This window comes from Paralichthys olivaceus, chromosome 10 (genome assembly GCF_024713975.1).
Source record: "Paralichthys olivaceus isolate ysfri-2021 chromosome 10, ASM2471397v2, whole genome shotgun sequence".
In the NCBI taxonomy this organism is placed as follows: domain Eukaryota; kingdom Metazoa; phylum Chordata; class Actinopteri; order Pleuronectiformes; family Paralichthyidae; genus Paralichthys; species Paralichthys olivaceus.
The window spans coordinates 23,737,136-23,755,355 of record NC_091102.1 but is presented as its reverse complement, the minus strand read 5'-3'; the positions used below and the strand labels follow the sequence as shown (position 1 = coordinate 23,755,355).

The 18,220-nt window shown below is 40.4% G+C and overlaps 1 protein-coding gene across 1 annotated transcript in view; it reads right to left on the bottom strand.

The window, feature by feature from the left end:
* The window catches only part of marco (macrophage receptor with collagenous structure), a 48,965-nt gene extending 31,053 nt beyond the window's left edge, over positions 1–17,912 (bottom strand). The window contains exons 1-5 of the mRNA XM_069532317.1: positions 17,660–17,912; positions 9,588–9,686; positions 9,262–9,425; positions 1,306–1,423; positions 1,048–1,119 (exon numbers count right to left, since the gene is read on the bottom strand). Coding sequence (XP_069388418.1) covers positions 1,048–1,119; positions 1,306–1,423; positions 9,262–9,425; positions 9,588–9,686; positions 17,660–17,786 — 580 coding nt within the window. The 5' untranslated portion in view covers positions 17,787–17,912. The remainder of the gene's footprint in view (positions 1–1,047; positions 1,120–1,305; positions 1,424–9,261; positions 9,426–9,587; positions 9,687–17,659) is intronic.
* Positions 17,913–18,220: the final 308 nt, after the last annotated feature.

Sequence of the window (18,220 nt, the reverse complement as noted above, 5' to 3'; positions counted from 1 at the left end):
TGAATCAAGTGAGTTCAGCAAATTATTCCTGTACTAAAGCAGTGTCCCTTCTACACCTGCCAAAAAGACAGACAGACAGACAGACAGAGATGTCTAGAATAATAGTCAGATGAAAAGCTATTAAAAATATCTGTGTTATCTCACCTTTCCCGATATGTGAATAATAGACAAATGTGTATTATAATTTTGAGAATAACTGCTTCTTTGATGTGCACTCAAGCCATTAGTTACAATATACTGTTACTTTTATATTGTTTGTGTGCTGGGCATTGCGTGTATATGGTGCAGACAAGTGAAGTAAGAAAACTTTGTGTTCATCCTACCTGTTTTTTCTGCAGCGAAGATTTTACAGTCAATGAAATGAAAGTGAACTGTTTGCTTCATAACTCTTGTGTGTGGCTTAAATATATACGTTTGAATGATATACTAAACTGGGTTATTTTTTCATCTATTCAATGTCATCAATTTAAGAGGTCTGTTAAGCAACTGATACAATCCTCAGACCAAAGTTCTCAACTTTTCAAAAAAGCTCTTTCATTTACCTTGATATAAAGCATACCAGCAACAAACAAACGTTTTTACTTCAAAGTCAACTTGTTAAGGAGAATGATGGAGTATAGCACCCGTACCAGTGAATGATGGAGTATAGCACCCGTACCAGTGAATGTCTCTGTTAGTTCAATATGATGAAATAAAAATAATTAAATCATCAAAATTAAAAACTCCAGAGTGCACACTATGCAATGATGCCCCTGAAACAGTCCAGCACATAGTAGCAGGGTAAAAGATACAGACTGGAACCCAAGTCCCGATGGGACATACTACCAAAGGTGGTTCTGGAAAACAAAATCAGTTGTAAGTTTGTACAAAGAGAAACTTTTAGTTTGGTGTCATTTTTAGATCTAGATTTAGAGTTAGTGTTCCTTTTAATTGTGTTCTCCCAGCTACAAGTGATAACAGCACAAGGCACAACCACCATCTAATTTTTTTAATTAATTTTAACTCCAGCCTTTACCATTGTTATGGAGTTCCATAAGGTAGACTCACCTTTGAGGCCCCTCTCTCCAGGTGCCCCTGGATGTCCTGGCAATCCATCTGTCCCTGGAGAACCTGGAGGCCCTGAGGATGACACACAGATATATTGTTAGGGTTGATAAAACCATGAAAGAATTTCATATTTGTAACCAATCCTTTCGTCAAAAATCAAAGAGGGCACCAACTAGAAAATATTCTATTTGTGTTATTTATGAGCAGCATAGTTATTATTGATGACATTGCGATGACTTCAATTATACACTGACATACCTGGTTTGAGACTGATGGTTGTCATTTTGCCTTCCAAGTTGCGGGTGCTTATGTTGAGCAGACTCAGGTCAGCCCTTAGCATGTCCAGCTGACCATCTTCTCCACACAGACTGTTCAACTGTTGTCAAAGCAACAACAGAAATATGACCTAAATGCTAAATCATTGCTATAACCACAATAAATTAATGAAAATGAATTATAAACAGGGGCAACTATCATGGGGGTTCAGGGAATAGACCCCCTTATCCTGGGAATAACAGAGAGTTAATTATTTATACAACGTAAAGCGTCAAAGTTTATTTAAGATCTTTTTGCAAAACTGGGATACAATTCTCATATTTAAATCCATGATTGAGGTGGCAGCAGATGTTAGATCCTGATGGTGGCAGTGGATCATGATGATTGCGGATTACTATTTTCAACAAGACTGTTTCATATACAATATGCCTACTCAGGTACTCTACATTACATTTAGCTGATGCTCTTCTCCAAAGCGACGTCCAATTAGTGCATTCAACATCTTTGAGGTGCCATTAGGGGGTTCAGCATCTTGCCCAAGGACACTTCAGTATGGGCTGGGATTTGACCCACAGACCTTCTGGTACTCTATTTTGTTTCTATTACTGACAAAAACTCCTCAATTCATTTACCTTCAGTTATCTTACAAACTGTTTACTGTAATGATTTTTGTAAATACTTGTATTTTGTTTATGTTCTCTGTTACACATGACATCTATTGCACTTCTGTCCATCCTGGGAGAGAGATCCCTCACATCTGGCTCTCTCTTTCTATACGTTTCCTTTAAAAGGTTTTTTTTGGGTAGTTTTTCATACTCTTGTTGAGGGTTAAGGGCAGAGGAGGTCACACATTGTTAAGTCCTATGAGCCAAATTCTGATTTGTGAATATGGGTTATACAAATACATTTTGATTTATTTATTGCTTTATCTTAAACAAAGATGTATAGTAATATTTACATTGTAACAGATACTTGGGTGGATTATCTCTATTATTATCAATTAATTCCCAATATCATAGTATTTTTATTTATTTTGTTTGTCTGTGCATGCAAACGTCCCTACACACTGTACATGGTAAATGGTTGTATATATATAATGCTTTTCTAGTCTTGATGAAAAGCGCTTTACACTACAGTTTGCCATTCACCCATTCACACACACATTCATACATACAGTGCATCTATTACTAGCACTTTTTGTTGTTCCATGGTGTCAGGATTATGGGTGTGGGGAGGGAACGAACGTGGTAGCTAAAAGGGAAGGGAAGGACCAAAACGCAGAAACTAAATACTGTTTAACATAAAGTGTCTTTTATTTAAAAAGGTAAAAGTAACAAAAGAATTCTTCACTAAACAAAAGTCACACTCGAAAAACAGGAGTGGAACAAGTAAGGACAGGAAACTACTTACGGGAAAACGTGACGAGAGGTGACGGGACACATGAACATGACTAGAATAGACGACGTACCAACAGTCACATGGGGGGAACACAAAGACTTAAATACACACTTGAACTAATGAGTAACTGGGGACAGGTGGCACAAGACAAACAGGTGAACCTGATGAGGGCAGGAAGTCAAAGGGGGAAAACACACAGGGAGCAGGGACTATAAAATAAAACAGGAAACACTGAACAAACTTAATAACTAGAACAAAATACAATAACCAAGACAGGGATGAACACGGGAGAGGCACAGGGTGAAACATAGTGAGGGACAAGGAGGGGAACACAGGAGAGGGACACAGAGAACAACACAGGATGGAGCACAGAGGAGAGCAGAAGGGAACATGAGCGAGGGACACAGAGGGGACATAGAGCAAACTTAAAACATTAATTCCAAATGTAACAAAAATGCAATTTAAACTAAAACTGAAAACACTCTTTCTAAAAGACGACAAAATATGATAACCATGACAGAAAACAATACCAGTGACAGAAAACACCCTACCGTGACAGAATACAATATCAATGACAAAAAACTCCGTAACCATGACAAAATAATACCATAACCGTGACACATGGGGCAATTTGTGGTTCAGCATTTTGCCCAAGGACACTTTGGCATGCAGATGGGAAGACAGGAGATCGAACTACCGACTTTCTGGTTGGAGGATGACCGCTCTACCCCTCAACCCACATCCTGCTGTGGAACCAATTCCCACTCTGGGTTCTGGAGGAAGACACCATCTCTGCATTTAAGGTTAAACTTAAAACGTTGCTTTATGATAAAGCCTATAGTTAGTTCTGGATCAGGTGAATCCTGAACCATCCCTTAGTTATGCTGCTATAGGTCTAGACTGCTGGGGGAAGTCCCATCATTCACTGAGCACTTCTCCACTTCTCTCTGCCCCCTCACACTCATTTATTTATTTCAATACATGTCAATAACTATGTTTCTTTTTTCTCCCATAGTCCCTCTCTCTCGTTCTCTCTCTCATTGCAGATATCTCTGAGTCCAGAACTGCTGGGCAACTATTATTAATATTAATACTGACAACAATACTTATAATTAATTAATTATTATATGAATTGTTGCTGTTATCAATAAAAATCAATAACTTCTTTACACTTTGAGTGTTTATAATTCTAACTAGTCAGATCTGATACCTGATGGTGCTCAAGTGTTCCTGGTCTCTCTCTCCTATCTCTCCCCCTCCCCACTATCTTTGCCTCTTCTCTCCCCTCTTTTCCACCAATCTCTCCTCTCCTCCCCATTTTTCTCTGCTCACCCCAACAGGTCCAGGCAGATGACCGCCCACATTGAGTTTAGTTCTAGAGGTTTCTTCCTGTTAATGAGGGTTTTTTTCCTCTTCACAGTCGCCAAAGTGCTGCTCATTGTGGGAACTGTTGGGTTTCTCTGTATTTAATAAGATTTTATGGTCTTGACCTTCTATGTATAGTGCCTTGAGATAATGTATATTATGATTTGGCGCTACACAAATAAATTTGAATTGAATTGAACATCAACTCCAATAAAAGCAACACCTTCTTCAGACCTAACTTTGTATCTGGATTGCAGTTTCCCGTGGAACGGACAGGCAAGTTATTGCATTTAAAAATATGTAATGTTTAGGGGTGCAACGATTCATCTACTACATTGATGTATCGATTTATATTCCTACGATCCAACTACATCGTTCTGTGCTCGGCAAGTTGGCCTTCCGGACGACATATATCGATCTAACATCGTTTTAAAAGGTAATCAATCGATTGTATCGATACTAGGAAATAACGCATTGGATTTAAGCACGTCAGACTTTATATGGATGTGGTTTTTTTTTAGCACTTTTAATGATAAAGGCGTTAAACGTTACTCGATTCAGTCTGCCTGTCTGTGACGTCATCACCACGCGCCAGCAGCAGCGCAAATATCAAAACATAGCATGATGGCGGATGGCAGAGGAGAAGCCGGTGAGCGAGAAATTATCAAGCCACCATTGCGGTCCAGTGCGTGGAAACACTTTGGCTTTTGCAAAGACGGAGATGTTTTAAATAAGTCGCTGGCTGTTTGAAGGATATGTAAAGGTCAAGTAAAGTATTTTTATTGAAAATGTATTGAATATTGAAAATGAAAGCAGAAAAGGTACATTTCCTGTTAATTCAACCTAAAGTGTTGGTTGCACTTTATTCAAATAAAATGTGAATGCATTTGCCATTAATTGTTGTTTACTTGTTCTTTATATCCATAATTTATACCTGATTCCCTTACAAGAATCTAGGAAACTTCACCTGCACTGTCCAGTGTCCAGGTATTTATTTCAGTCACACTGGTTGAATTTTTGGCTAAAAAGTTACTGAATCGATTTCAAGTCACTGAATTGTTTCGGATCGTATCGTTCTAAATGAACCGATATCGTCCTTGAATCATATTAGCAACCACAAATTGTAATTCGAATTGAATCGTTGTTAAAACGAATCGTTACACCCCTAGATATGTTGGTTTTTATGTTTTCTTGAAACAAAATTTTTCTTTGTTCTCTCCTGAGTTTCTTTGTGGTAATGGGGTGGTTTGTGCCAAGGAGGGGAGTCTGATTGTTTACAGGTGTGCTGTGATCGCTAATCACTCTCTCCCTTGTATCAGCAGTAGCTTGCTGGGGCCTGGGCAGGACTCTGAGAGACTGTTCGAAAGACGACCAGAGGACGGCTGGGAAGAAGGACAGTTTGTGTGTGTGTGTGCACGTCTGTAATGACAAAATAAAATTATAATTAAAATTACTACTGACCAGTCCTTCGGTTCAATGATGAGGGGAAATATTGGATGGTATATAACAGTCTGTAAGTAGTACAGATGAAATGTTTCAGCACTTAGCCTTTTCTCTTTTCTTTCAAAGTATTATTTTCTGAATATGTCGTTCATTACAGAATTGACTCACACTCACCAAAACATGCCAGAGAGAGGGATGACATCTCTGATTTCTATAAAGTGTGCAATTGGATAGTCTTTCTTCGGCATTTGTTATGTTGATTCTTGTTTACTTATTTTGTTTATATCAACGTTTTCTCAGATTTTCAAATAAAGACATGATCAACCCACTTAGGTAAAAGTGTCGCAACATTTTTCACAAAGTTGAAAATTGTATTTGAGCCAGCACTTCAATTTCAGTTCCCTGGTTTATGAGGCAGGAGTGCTGCTGGCTGCTCTTGACTCTGACTTCCACCAGAACATACGAAGAAGGAAAATAGCAAAAGGAAATACTCACACATTTTCAGTGTGCAAAGGATTATTTGCATGCACAATCACTGATCAAAGTAGTTCAAATATATATAAAATATTTTATTGTTGAAAATCTTAGCTTCAGAAGGCTATACAAAAAGAATGCCAGATTATACAGCAGATGGTCAGGTAAAAGGTCTGTATATAGCCCTTTTCTAGTCTTGATGACCACTCAAGGTGCTTTCCAATACAGCTTATTGCCGCTGACCCATTAACACACATTCTACACACATTCTAAATCTACACATACATCTAAGAGTTTTCTGTTTTCTGAAACACAGAATCACAAGCAACGTTGAGTTGCCTCAAAGGAAGAGTCTTCGTCCAATTGACCCGAGAGGGCTTGATTTGGTACTCCCCATACATGCACCATCCACATCAGAATTAATGAAGCAAATTTGTTTTTGTGGCATATAAATAGTCATACAAATTCATACTCTTACCAGCATTGTTTTTGCAAAACTCGATAAAAATGTATGATATTTATATTGATGAGTAATGCAACTGTTTTCAGCAGGACCACTATTCGATTGTAGTGAAGCATTGTGAACGCAGCCCAGGTAGTCCAGCACTCGTCCCTAAGCCCCTCCCCCTGCCCAGGTTCAGTATAAAAGGCCTCAGCTGGCTCAGTTCTCTCTCTTTGCTGGTCCCTGGTGGTAGTTACCTGTTGTTCTGTTCTGCTTTTGTTAGGTTTGCATTTGTTTGTTTGTTTTGCTCCTTTCTGTAGTTTTGATTTGTTCGTTGATCCAGATTTATTAAGGTTGCTTAGTTTAGGTACGTTTCTGTTTGACTGTTTGCTTCGAGTCTGTATGTTTTGGGATTTTGTTTAATCATCAATTGAGTTGTTGGTTTTGTTATCTTTTTGTTCTCTTTGTTTCAGGAAGTTTCTTTGTTTCTTTCTTTGAGTTTCAGTGCGGACTGGGTGTCATCAGGTGGGGGGGCTAGGCACCCTGGTGAGGACTTCACTCCTGTTGCATGCAAGTAGGCACTGGGGCACTTTTAATGCATGTTTTGCTGTGATTTTTCTGTAGTGTTGCACCCCAGGCTTGAGGTGAGGCACTTTTCCAGTAGTCTGCCTCCCACTGAGGCCCCAGCCCACTGATTTTAGTTTTCTGTTATAGTCATTAGAGCTTTTAGTATTGCTTTAGCTGGCTTACATTTTAGATATTGTGTTCTGTCAAACGTATTGTCGTTTACTCACCTTATATTTGTCTGAACTTTGTTTTTTTGTCTCCACCAGCTTCAGTTCTTTTCTTCTCTTTTAGGTCCAGTCCTGATTTCTTATAATCAATAAATATAGTTGTATTATATAATTTGCTGTCTCTGCCTCCTCAGTCATGAACCTGTGTCCCTTTAGGTTTCTTTTCATTAAACTATTTTTTTGATTTACATTATATCCTGGGGTTGCAAGGCCCCAGGTGGCGTTGTTGGTCCCTAAGTTATTGTTACCTCCTTAGTTAATTCGACCTCTCCCCTTAATTAATTTAAAACGACTCCCTTCCTTACCACACATGCAACTGTTTATGTGGACTGATCCAGATGGGAGGTTACCTTGCATCCTTGAAAAGCAAAGCTGAATCATGGTGCCTCTCAGTCACACTAATGTAGGTGTAAATAAGTATTTCAGTGTATGTAATGTGGATATACAAAATAAAAACATCTGATTTGTTGAATTTATTTTTTATTGTTGCACTTTTCATTCCAGTGTAAACAACTCCATTTTAATACACATATGTTTGATGGCTTGGTGTTGCACATGGAGGCGTGAATAGTTATGTTATTATAAGAAGATTCCAGAGTGCCTGGAATGAAACTCAGAGGCCAGGTAGGAAGCCTGTGGAACAGTGAACTAATCTCTGATCCAAATAAGACAGTTTCCCTGGCCTAAAAAGCCATGTTGCCAATTAATAAAATGCTAATATGCTTTATTAGCATTTCAAACATGGCCTTATACTGTAACATGACCAGTACTGCCTCTGAATATGTAAAAAAAACAACAACTTCAGAGCTCTACTGGGGGAGTGCAGTTGTACACTCAGGATCCTGACCACAACATATCCTCTCCCAGTCTGTCTGTTCCTACAGTTACCACAAGTACACCGTTGTAACCCTGGCACTTCAGTGAAAGGTGGGTCAGCATGCCTGCGGCGGTCAACTCCCTATGCTCCTCAAGACTCATCTCTTCAATAAGTCTCTGAAGACAACAAAGGAAAAACATAGACATGGCTTCATTCTTAGCATGATATAATGTTGATAATGCTGGATAACAACTGCCCTTAAATAAGAAGAAGCCTCCCTCCTCTTATTTTCCCACATGAATCACAGTGCAGCAGTTCAGGTGCATTGATAATGGTAACCCCCAAGCTAAAAAAACGAAAAGGTAAAGGTTCGGTCATTCCAGCCGAAGACTATGGCTTTGTCTTTCGTAAGATATTCCCATTTCAGATAGAATTGTTGAATCGAACAAATGTCAGAAAATGTCAGGGCACAGCAAAAAGCTAAGTTAAAAGATGCCTTGGTATTTAGCATTGCAGCATAGGAGGATCTGTCCCTAGCTTCCTTGGCAGTATCCCCCCTTCGCGTTATGTTACAGCAACCACAGAGTAAAGATGCACTTTTAGCTCCTTGAGAAGCAGTGCAAAGTCTAGTTTACACACACTTCTGTCTCTTTCTCCAGTTTATTTAATTAATTAATTAATTATTTCATAATTTCTATCTTCAATATAATAGGCAACTTACCTCAATTCTTTCAGCACTTGCTATCGTTTTTGATGTTGTCACTTCGGTGATGGTGATTTGTCGATGTCCATTTTGAGATGCTTGCGGTGGACAACTGGCTGTCCAGAGACGATTTACGTTTGTGTTCCACCACAATTTTGCACAAAACTGTTTAGCATGGTCTTTTGCAGTTATTTTTATAAGCAAATGAGCGTGGTTCTCCATTCTTTAAAGCCATTATGTGATGACGTCTGGTCAGTCGGAATTGCGTTTATCGCAGAGTTTTGTTGAATTTGTATCAATTATCGCGATCACAAGATCGCCATTTTCTGGAGGGACTGCCTTAGGTCCTTATTTTTTACTTGTGCATTTACTTATCTGGTGAATTTCAATTGAAGCAACACTGGCCACTGTTCAATAAAAGCACACAGGCTGACTTACCATTTGAACAAGCAGATGACAAACCTAACATTATTCTTTATTCAGCATTTTATGCTCACAGGACCTGGTTTTGCAGGGCCCATAAGTGGCCTCTTAGGGTCTTGGTGTCTTGACTGTTGTTGTGGATGAGAGTATGGAAGTCTTCATGCTGATCCCCATCCAGAGGAATGTGATTGTCTGTCAGCTTCTCCATACTTGGGCTAGACAGTGAAGACTCCAATGTGAAAACTGGGACAGAGAGAGAACAAATAAGAGGCAGGTGTTGTCAGTAACATTCAGTTCACCTGTATAGAGCATACAAATAGTGTAAGTGTACACTGTATAAAAAGTCCACTACAGGAACTGGAATAGAAGTATAGCCTAATGAATATTATGTGTATGCAGTTGTACCTTTATAAAGGAGAAAGGCATTGAGGGCAGTCTGCAAGATCAGGTAAACAACAACCACATTAAAACACCACTGTCTTCTGGGCCTTGCTGGCTTCAGATCTGAAACACAAACACAAAAATGCATTTGAAACGCTAAAATTAGATCAGTGTCCCTCAGAAAACTTATATCTCGGTAAAGTGAATTCAGGAAACAGAAAATAGCCAGGTTTACCCAGATGACATAAATGTTTTTATACATTTACAGACTATAGGAATGAAAGATCTGGACAAGCAGTGGAAAGGGCAGCTCTCATTTACAATAAAGATCTGGGTCTATAAGGACATGTACGCATTTCTTTCTGTTGATAGAAAAGTTAAGAAAAGGACATTACACCACTGAATGGTAAACTAATGTCTATTCTGAAGGATTCAGAGGTCCCTGTGTGTGGAAGTAAGTGAAACGGTTAGTATTTACATAGATTTTTCAAGACTGGATGACCACTAAAAGTGCTTTACAGTACAGTTTGCAATTCACCCATTCACACAGTGCATCTATTAGCAGCACTTTTTTGTTCTATGAGGGGCAATTTGGGGAGCATCTTGCTCAAGGACACTTTGGCATGCAGATGGAGAAGACTGGGTATTGAACTGCCAACTTTCTGGTTGGAGGATGACCGCTCTACCCCTCAGCCACAACCGCCCATAGGTACATAGCTGTTTTCAGACATGGACTGAAAAAGCGGTGTCATACAGATAGAAGACACCAACAAAGATTGCGGTGATAAGAGCTGTTGTGTTACTGTACGGTTTTATTAAGCTTACTACATTAACCTAATAACTCCCACCGTAAAGGGTGTTCTTAACTGATGAAACAGTGTCTCACTCAAGCTCGGACATCCGCTTACTGTCTTTCAAGTGTTTATTTTCCATAAGCATTCCTATTTACACATGCTAGGCTAACTAGCACATGAACAGTAACCGTGCCGTTCGCCAGGTAATCAACTGAAATGACATAAAATGAACACAAAACCACACTATTAATAACACGGACATATTATCCATTGTATAATGTGCATACATGAACATATTTATAGCATTCAACAAGTTATAAGCAAAATGTATGCATCTCTTAACTCACCAGCTCAGCTTCACCAGTTAAAACAATAGCATCCATATAAAGAAGATCCGGCAGGTTAATACATCCGCCCCAATTAACCTACAGGGGGGTTTGCTACCGCAAGAGGTCGCTATTACATTACACCAAATGTTGAATAACTTCACAGTTACAACCCTGTAAAATATTCCCTAACCAATTGAATGCCAGATGTCGTGTTGACCACTGGTCACCACCATTGGCCATTGACCGTTGACCTTGCTTTACTTGCATTCTCTATGGCTTTTGGGAATAAAAGGACGGGGAAGTTCATATAATAAAGCTATGTAGGGCGGGAGTGGGTGAACCCAGTTACCACCCACACAGGACTCTCTGAAGTAAATCTAACACACAACAATGAGGCAGGGATCATATCATTCATTTTATTGGTTGACCAAGGACAGAGAAGGGCAGAAGCTGGAGCGCAGGAAATCCATGCGAGCAACAATATATCTGATTGCAAGCACACACTTTGAGCAGAAGCAGAGCAAATTTGAGTGCAAACAGGGGCTATGTTAATACAAGGGCAGGGTTTTTATGAAAAGTAATACACAATCTGAACATAAATTCAACAAGGCATGCGCTTGAACTGAAAGACCATGCTCTTGATTAAAGATAGGAAAAAAAACTCCATACTTTGACCACAAGCAAGTTAAGTGTGCAAGCATGTCCATTACACTTCACTATCACAGAAATGCTCCCTCTCAGTCTAGTTGTCAGTTTTCTTTAGTTTCTCAGCACACAATGTATAGGCATTAGTTTCACCTTCTTCAACCTTCATTTGTACTTTTTTTTTATATCACAGACACAGCAGCTGCTGTGTCTACTTCCATTTTTAACTGCTTCTCATTTATCCTTACATACACATATTAGGGTTTTTCAATGTCTGTATCAGTTTCTGAAACAGTGCCTTCAGCTATAGTCTTTAATGAAAACTTTTCAACATCTCTAACGTTACCTGCCCTGTACTCATTGACAAAGCCCAGTGCTGTTTCAGTTTTCGTTGTTCAAACTTTTTGTGGCTCTGTTTTGACCAGCAGGGTGGTTGGCTCTATCTGCTGTGACACAAAATTGTTCTGCACCCCATCAGGAGTGCTTTTCTCTCCTACCGGCTTTCTCTGGACTTTACCCCGGTTGCTGTCATCCACTTGGCCTGTAGCATCCAGGTACAAGTGGATGATAGCTTACTTAAACGAGCCATATATGATATGCCATTATATGCCATTTATGGAGTCATCTTCTCTCTGGTTCCTCATGTTAAACTGCTATGAAATTTGTCTTCAGCACAAAGTGTGTGCACATTAACTCAATTAGGTCAGACAACTGTTTCTCGGACGGCCTCAATAGAGCACACATGTCCATCAGCGGGGTGTAGTTCTTTCTGCCCACAACAGTTAGGAACACAGCTTTTGACTTTTCATAACCACAAGTCAGCCCATTTGCCATGAAGAACTGTTCTTACCTTTTCTTCACTGTTTCTGAATGCTGCCACCAGTTTTAATTTGCCAAAACTCTTTTTTTCTGTAAGGAAGATCTCATTCTCTTTGCCAAAAGTCGGCCTAGAGGATTAATGGAATCAGCATCCTTTTAGGTCAGTGTAATCTAATCACCTTTAAGATGAAAAGTAGTTCAATTCATGAGGTTTCCTTGAATAGCGTGTCGGTGGCGTGATTTCAAAGTTTTTAAGACTTAATACAGGTTCTTGTAACTTCACTTTATATTGTCCAATCTGCACCAAACTTCATAAGACCAGATTCAGCTGAAATTTGGTCCAAAGAATGTGAATGCTCTCTATTTTCATTGAATGATGTTGCCATGGCAACCCAGCGAACGTTGATGTGCATTTTTTACAGTTGCTTGCATTTTTGGGAGGCTAAACATGCATTAGAACGCATGAAACTGAGCAAACATCGGAAATAAGAAAAATCGATTTCCAATATGGAAATTCGATATGGTTGTGACAAAATATGTATATAGACGTTTGACTGTAATATAAGGCTAGAACAGACAATTGTTTTTCACAGTAACTTAGATGAACATAAATCCCTAATATCACTTCATGTATATTTTGGTATGGTGCCAAGTAATTGATGTATGGGCTCCTTTTCAACAAAATATTTTTGTTAATGTTAGAGTGGAGAACATCCTGTGTAAATGGTTGTGAATAGTGAAGAGAGTCCTCAAGCTAGAGAAGCTAAACTACGACCATTAAACTCACCCGGTTAAAGGCCAGCTTACTTCAGCGGGCTAATGAGCAGCCTTGGAGCTAGAGTTAGCTTAGCGAACCAAGAGCGAGTTGTCTTCCTGTTTAATCAACAAACCGGGTGAATATGCCCGAGCACCAGGACACAGCTGATTTAAAAAAATACTGTACTGTAAAGCACCTGATAAGTATTCTGCCATGTTGCGCAAAACTAGCAGCAGCAAACTCCATGTAAACAAACACAGCTGATCGTCAGCTGCGCGCCTCGGTGACGTCACCCCAGTGAAAGCCCGGGATGTAAACAAAGCAACTTGGACTCACAGGGGACTAGTGCTGGAGATTCATAGTAAAAAAAGAGTTTTGCGGCAGATAATGCGTTATTTAGAGGCTGTTTTGTGGATGCCCCAGTCCCTTGCGTTGAATGGATATACGCTGATCGCGTGTGGATCTAAAAGCGTCCGAAGGAATCCAAGTTACTCCAAACCTTTATAGGTGAGTAGACCTACATACCAAATGCTGGAAATAAGGACCAGGTTGAAAAAAAACGAACTTCTCCTTTAAGTCTTGTCTTGTGTTTTGCTATTCTGTTATTTTAAGCTGTATCTTGCGGTCATGGATTACAATGGAAATGCAGACTGCAAGAAAGCTACAACATACACAGGACAACAAGTCTACAGAGTTGTTTTCCACAAAAAGAAAAACAGACCCTGCAGACTGTTGGGACCTGGTATCTGTGAACCATAGTTGGGCCTTCATGTGTAGCCAAAAGCCTGACCACATGTCTCCTTTGCTCTGAAGACAAAGGAGAGCTTCCAGAACTCAGTCTCCCAGGGTGCTTCATCTTCTCACATAGGTGTTTAAACTGCTCCTGGAGACAACACTCAACCACTATTGGTCACTGTGTTCCCCATGACCCATGAGGTCACGAGGCCAATAAAAGCAGAGTTTCCTCTCTCCTCTCTCTCTTTCTACTGACCGCTCCCAGAGGAGTAGGTACCTCTCCTGCTCACCCAGCCAGGAAGACTTCCTCCATATCCAAGCTTCTTCAAGCAGGCCTTCCTGGAGCAGACTGCTAAAACCTTCCAAAGGCAGTGACGCGAGAGCCTGCCTAAGAACCTCAGCACAATTGGCCACCACACAAAGTCTGACCAACAGATGCACCAGGAGCAAACAATGCACTTCACTGTACTTTGGACAGCACATCCAAAAAAGACCTTTCCTTATTTTTTCATGGACGGGTAACACAACTGGGCTTTATTATTAGGCTAGGCTAAGCAAATTACTGTTAATTCTATTTCATGTGATGTTTGACTTGTGTTGTTGTGATATGCTGGCACCAACACCTCACACACTCATCTCCACAAACTTAACACATACATGTGATCTCAGCCACATGGTCCCACCACTCCAGGGGGACCTTTGCCTTCATAGTGGCCAGCTGCCATTTTGAATCTCGTTCAATCACTCACTCACACACACACACACACACATGCACACACACACAAACACGCATACACATCTGCACATCTGTATATAGTAAGTACACCTTTTGTTAGTTTGTGGTTTTATACTTTTATTAATGAAGCATTGTGGTAGTTCATGCAGGACACCGAGTCATGTGCTCAGCTGTTAGCTACTGATAGGTCTATGGGTGCTCATTAGCCACCCACCAATCACAGCCGATTCTCTCACCAAAACGGTCCCTTTAAATACGACCTCATCCTCACTGATCCCTACTCAGCTACACTGTCACCCATGCCTGCTGCAGGCAACTTGCCTCCACCACCCCAGCCTCCACCTTTTAGCACCAAACACGGTTCTTAAACAAATGTACGTTGCCTGCTATGCCCAACAGGGGGTTCTGCACATGTTCCCTGTTTTATCTTAGCAGGCTGCTCAGCTAATCCAGGGAACATCCAAAGAATGAAGCCTTCAGTGCCAATCATAACTGCATCCCCATTTTCAACAAATGGGTAAATCATAGTGCTCCTTACTGAATTTTCATAATAAATGTTTTTCTTTAAAATAAGTCTTCATTAATGTTGCATAAGGTTGAATTTTGCCAACCTCTACACTGTCATGAACTCCATATCCTTCAACTTTGCTAGCTATTGATTTGGTAACTTTGGTTATAGTTATTAATTTAATTATTAATCAGACTTCCAAATTTATAGTCAGTTATTTCATGAGACTTAATCAATAAATTGGTTATCTTTTCCCTTCCTTTGAAGGGTGGTGCCCCGATTACGCTTTTGTCAATTAAAGTTATTATTTACACGATCAGCATGGAGGCATGTTTTTGATGCTTCGGGCTTACTACGGTGAGCATATTGAGTCATTTCCAGTTGTTGTTATTGCTGTTGTGTCTGTCGCTGTTCTGAATACTGCTCTCTTCCCTATTATAGTTCTATTATTCTGAAAACTTTTCCATATCGACTCTCTATCTATCTACAATCACGACCTTAATCTCCTGCTCCGTGCCTGCCACTCTCACGCTAAACATTGGTGAAGCGTAATTTCTTTGCCGGTTAGCAAACGTAGCTCCTAGCTTTAGAGGCAGCCATGGCTTCCCACTCTTCCCTCCCTCTCTTGCTCGGTGTGTCTGATGATTAGCCACTCCTCTGCCTCTTTCAGTGGTAAAGATATGTGTATTAAATGTAGTTTATTCAGTAAATTGGAGGTGAGGCTTAGGCAGCTAGAGGCACGGCTCCACACCATTGAGGCACAACCTTTAGCGGCTAATGTTAGCTTGTCCTCAGCGTTAGCTTCCTCAGCCCCCCCAGTCCCCCCAGCGATTCCTGAGCAGCCGGGAAGTCAGGGTGATTGGGTGACTGTTCGCGGAAAGAAGCATAGAAAAACCATTGATCCTGGTTTGGCCTGTCTTTTCTCTAGATAGTCTATTTTCCTCCCACAGTCAAAAACATGCAGATTGGGGATAGGTTGATTGGAGACTCCAAATTGAACATTGGTGTGAATGTGAAAGTGAATGGTTGTATATCTCTGTATGTTGGCCCTGTGATACACTGGTGACCTGTCCAGGGTGTGGCCTGCCTCTAGCCCAATGGCCCTCAAAGGATTTAGACGGTTTAGTTAATTTAATATACAATATACAGTTAATTTAAATACAGATGATCATACCAATAAGATGACAATAAACATCTTGAATCTAATTGGTATGATCATCTGTATTTAAATAGCGCTTTTCTAGTGTCGATGACTAATGACTCAAAGCGCTTTTTTAAAACAATGCATCTACAGGCACTTTTTCTATAACATCACAGTCCTTAGGGGCAATTTGGGGCTGAGTATCTTGCTCAAGGACACTTTGATCTCACCCTACACAATGCCCTCTCCCACCTGGACCTGAGTGACACATGTGAGAATGCGGTTCATTGACTACACTTCAGTGTTCAATAACATCGTGCTACTGAAGCTCATCACCAAGCTCAGAGACCTTGGACTCAACACCGCCCTCTGTGATTGGATCCTGAACTTCCTGACGTGCAGACCCCAGGCTGTGCAGATAGGCAGCACCACATCCTTCACTCTTGACTCTCAACACCGGCGCCCCCCTGGGCTGCATACTCAGTCCTCTCCTGTACTCCCTGTTCACGCTTGTCTGTGTGGCCACCCACAGCTCCAACACCATCATTAAATTTGCTGATGACACCATCGTCATAGGCCTGATCACCGGCGACCGGCCTACAGAGAGATGGTCAGAGCTCTGACATCTTCGTGCCAGGACAACAACCTCCATCTCAACGTCATGGGCTCCAGGATTTTCTACAACTTTTATAGGTGCACCATTGAGAGTATCCTGACTGGCTGCATCACCACCTGGTATGGCAGCTCCACCACCCGTAAGGCTCTACAGAGGGTGGTGAAGTCTGCTCAGCACATCACCAGGATGGAGCTGCCTTTCATGGAGGACCTCTAAACCTCTAGGAAAAAGGCCAGCCAGATCATTAAAGACCCCTACCACCCAAACCATAAACTGTTTTGCCTACTGCCGGCTGAGTGTACCGCAACATCCGGGCCGGCACCACCAGGCCCAGAGACAGTTTCTTCCCCCAGGCCATAAGACTTTTAAACTCCTCCAATCTGCCATCATTCCTCTTAACTCTGCACCTTACAATATTTGCATTCATTTTTAGGTGTATATTTTATCATTATTTTTTTAATATATTGTTTTTGCTTGTGTAATATGTTGAGCATTGCTAGAAGGGAGCCTTTGACACAAGCATTTCATTGCCAGCAACTGCTAAATGTGATTGTTGTGCACATGACAATAGAGTCTTTAGTCTTGAGTCTTTGGCATGCAGATGGAGAAGAGAGGGAGGACCGCAAAATTAGAGGAGGACTGCTCTATCAGAGATAGTTCACGGATAGTTCTTCTGAGATTGTATTCAAGGATTTCAGATTTCGTTCAATGCCATGTTGGTAATATACATTATTATTATATAAGATAAGATAAGATCGACTTTATAATGTAATAAATACTTGTTATTATTAACTTGTTATTATTGTTATTAAGTCACAACCTCTCCCAGCCTATATGATGAATTGAATCATAACTGTACTTCACAGAAATAAAATGATAAATTGTTATGTTCACATAGTAACAGATTGGCTAACATAAATAACTGGATGTTATAATATTGTGGTTGTCATGTTTGTCCCATAAGTCTGACTAAACTCAATTTATATACCTTGTTTACTTACTGCCTCAGTACTCACCGACTGGCTGGAAACTGTAGAGATCACTTCTGCTGAGTGTCATGTCAAACAGCGGGTTACTCTGAGTGTATGATACTCGATCCATTGTCTTGTCTGCTGATGTCTCCATGCTCTCCGACTGAAGCATTACCTTCACTTTCCACTTCTAGAGCCCTTACAACACTCTGCACACAGGAACACACAACTCTCGCCAGATTGCAACAGAGAGCCCCCACAAAAGAACAGACATGGACACAGATTGCTATAGGGGAAGGAACTGTTGGTGATTTTTAGCTGAGGTGGCCAAAATTCAGCAGCAAAACACCCTGTAGTGTAATGGTTAGTAATTATGATAACTTTATAATAACTTTAGTTGTATCTCACTTTTGAAGACTTTTGAACAGACTTACAAAGTTTTTGTTTTTTTTACAGACAAACATAACACACAGTTAATATAAAAACAACAAACTTTGACTCACAGATTATCCCATGGTGTTAAGATAAAGCATTCGCGCAGCAAAAAAAAGCTTTTGTCAGTATGTGGACCATGATGTTCTTCTTTGTACATTTGTTAATAAATAA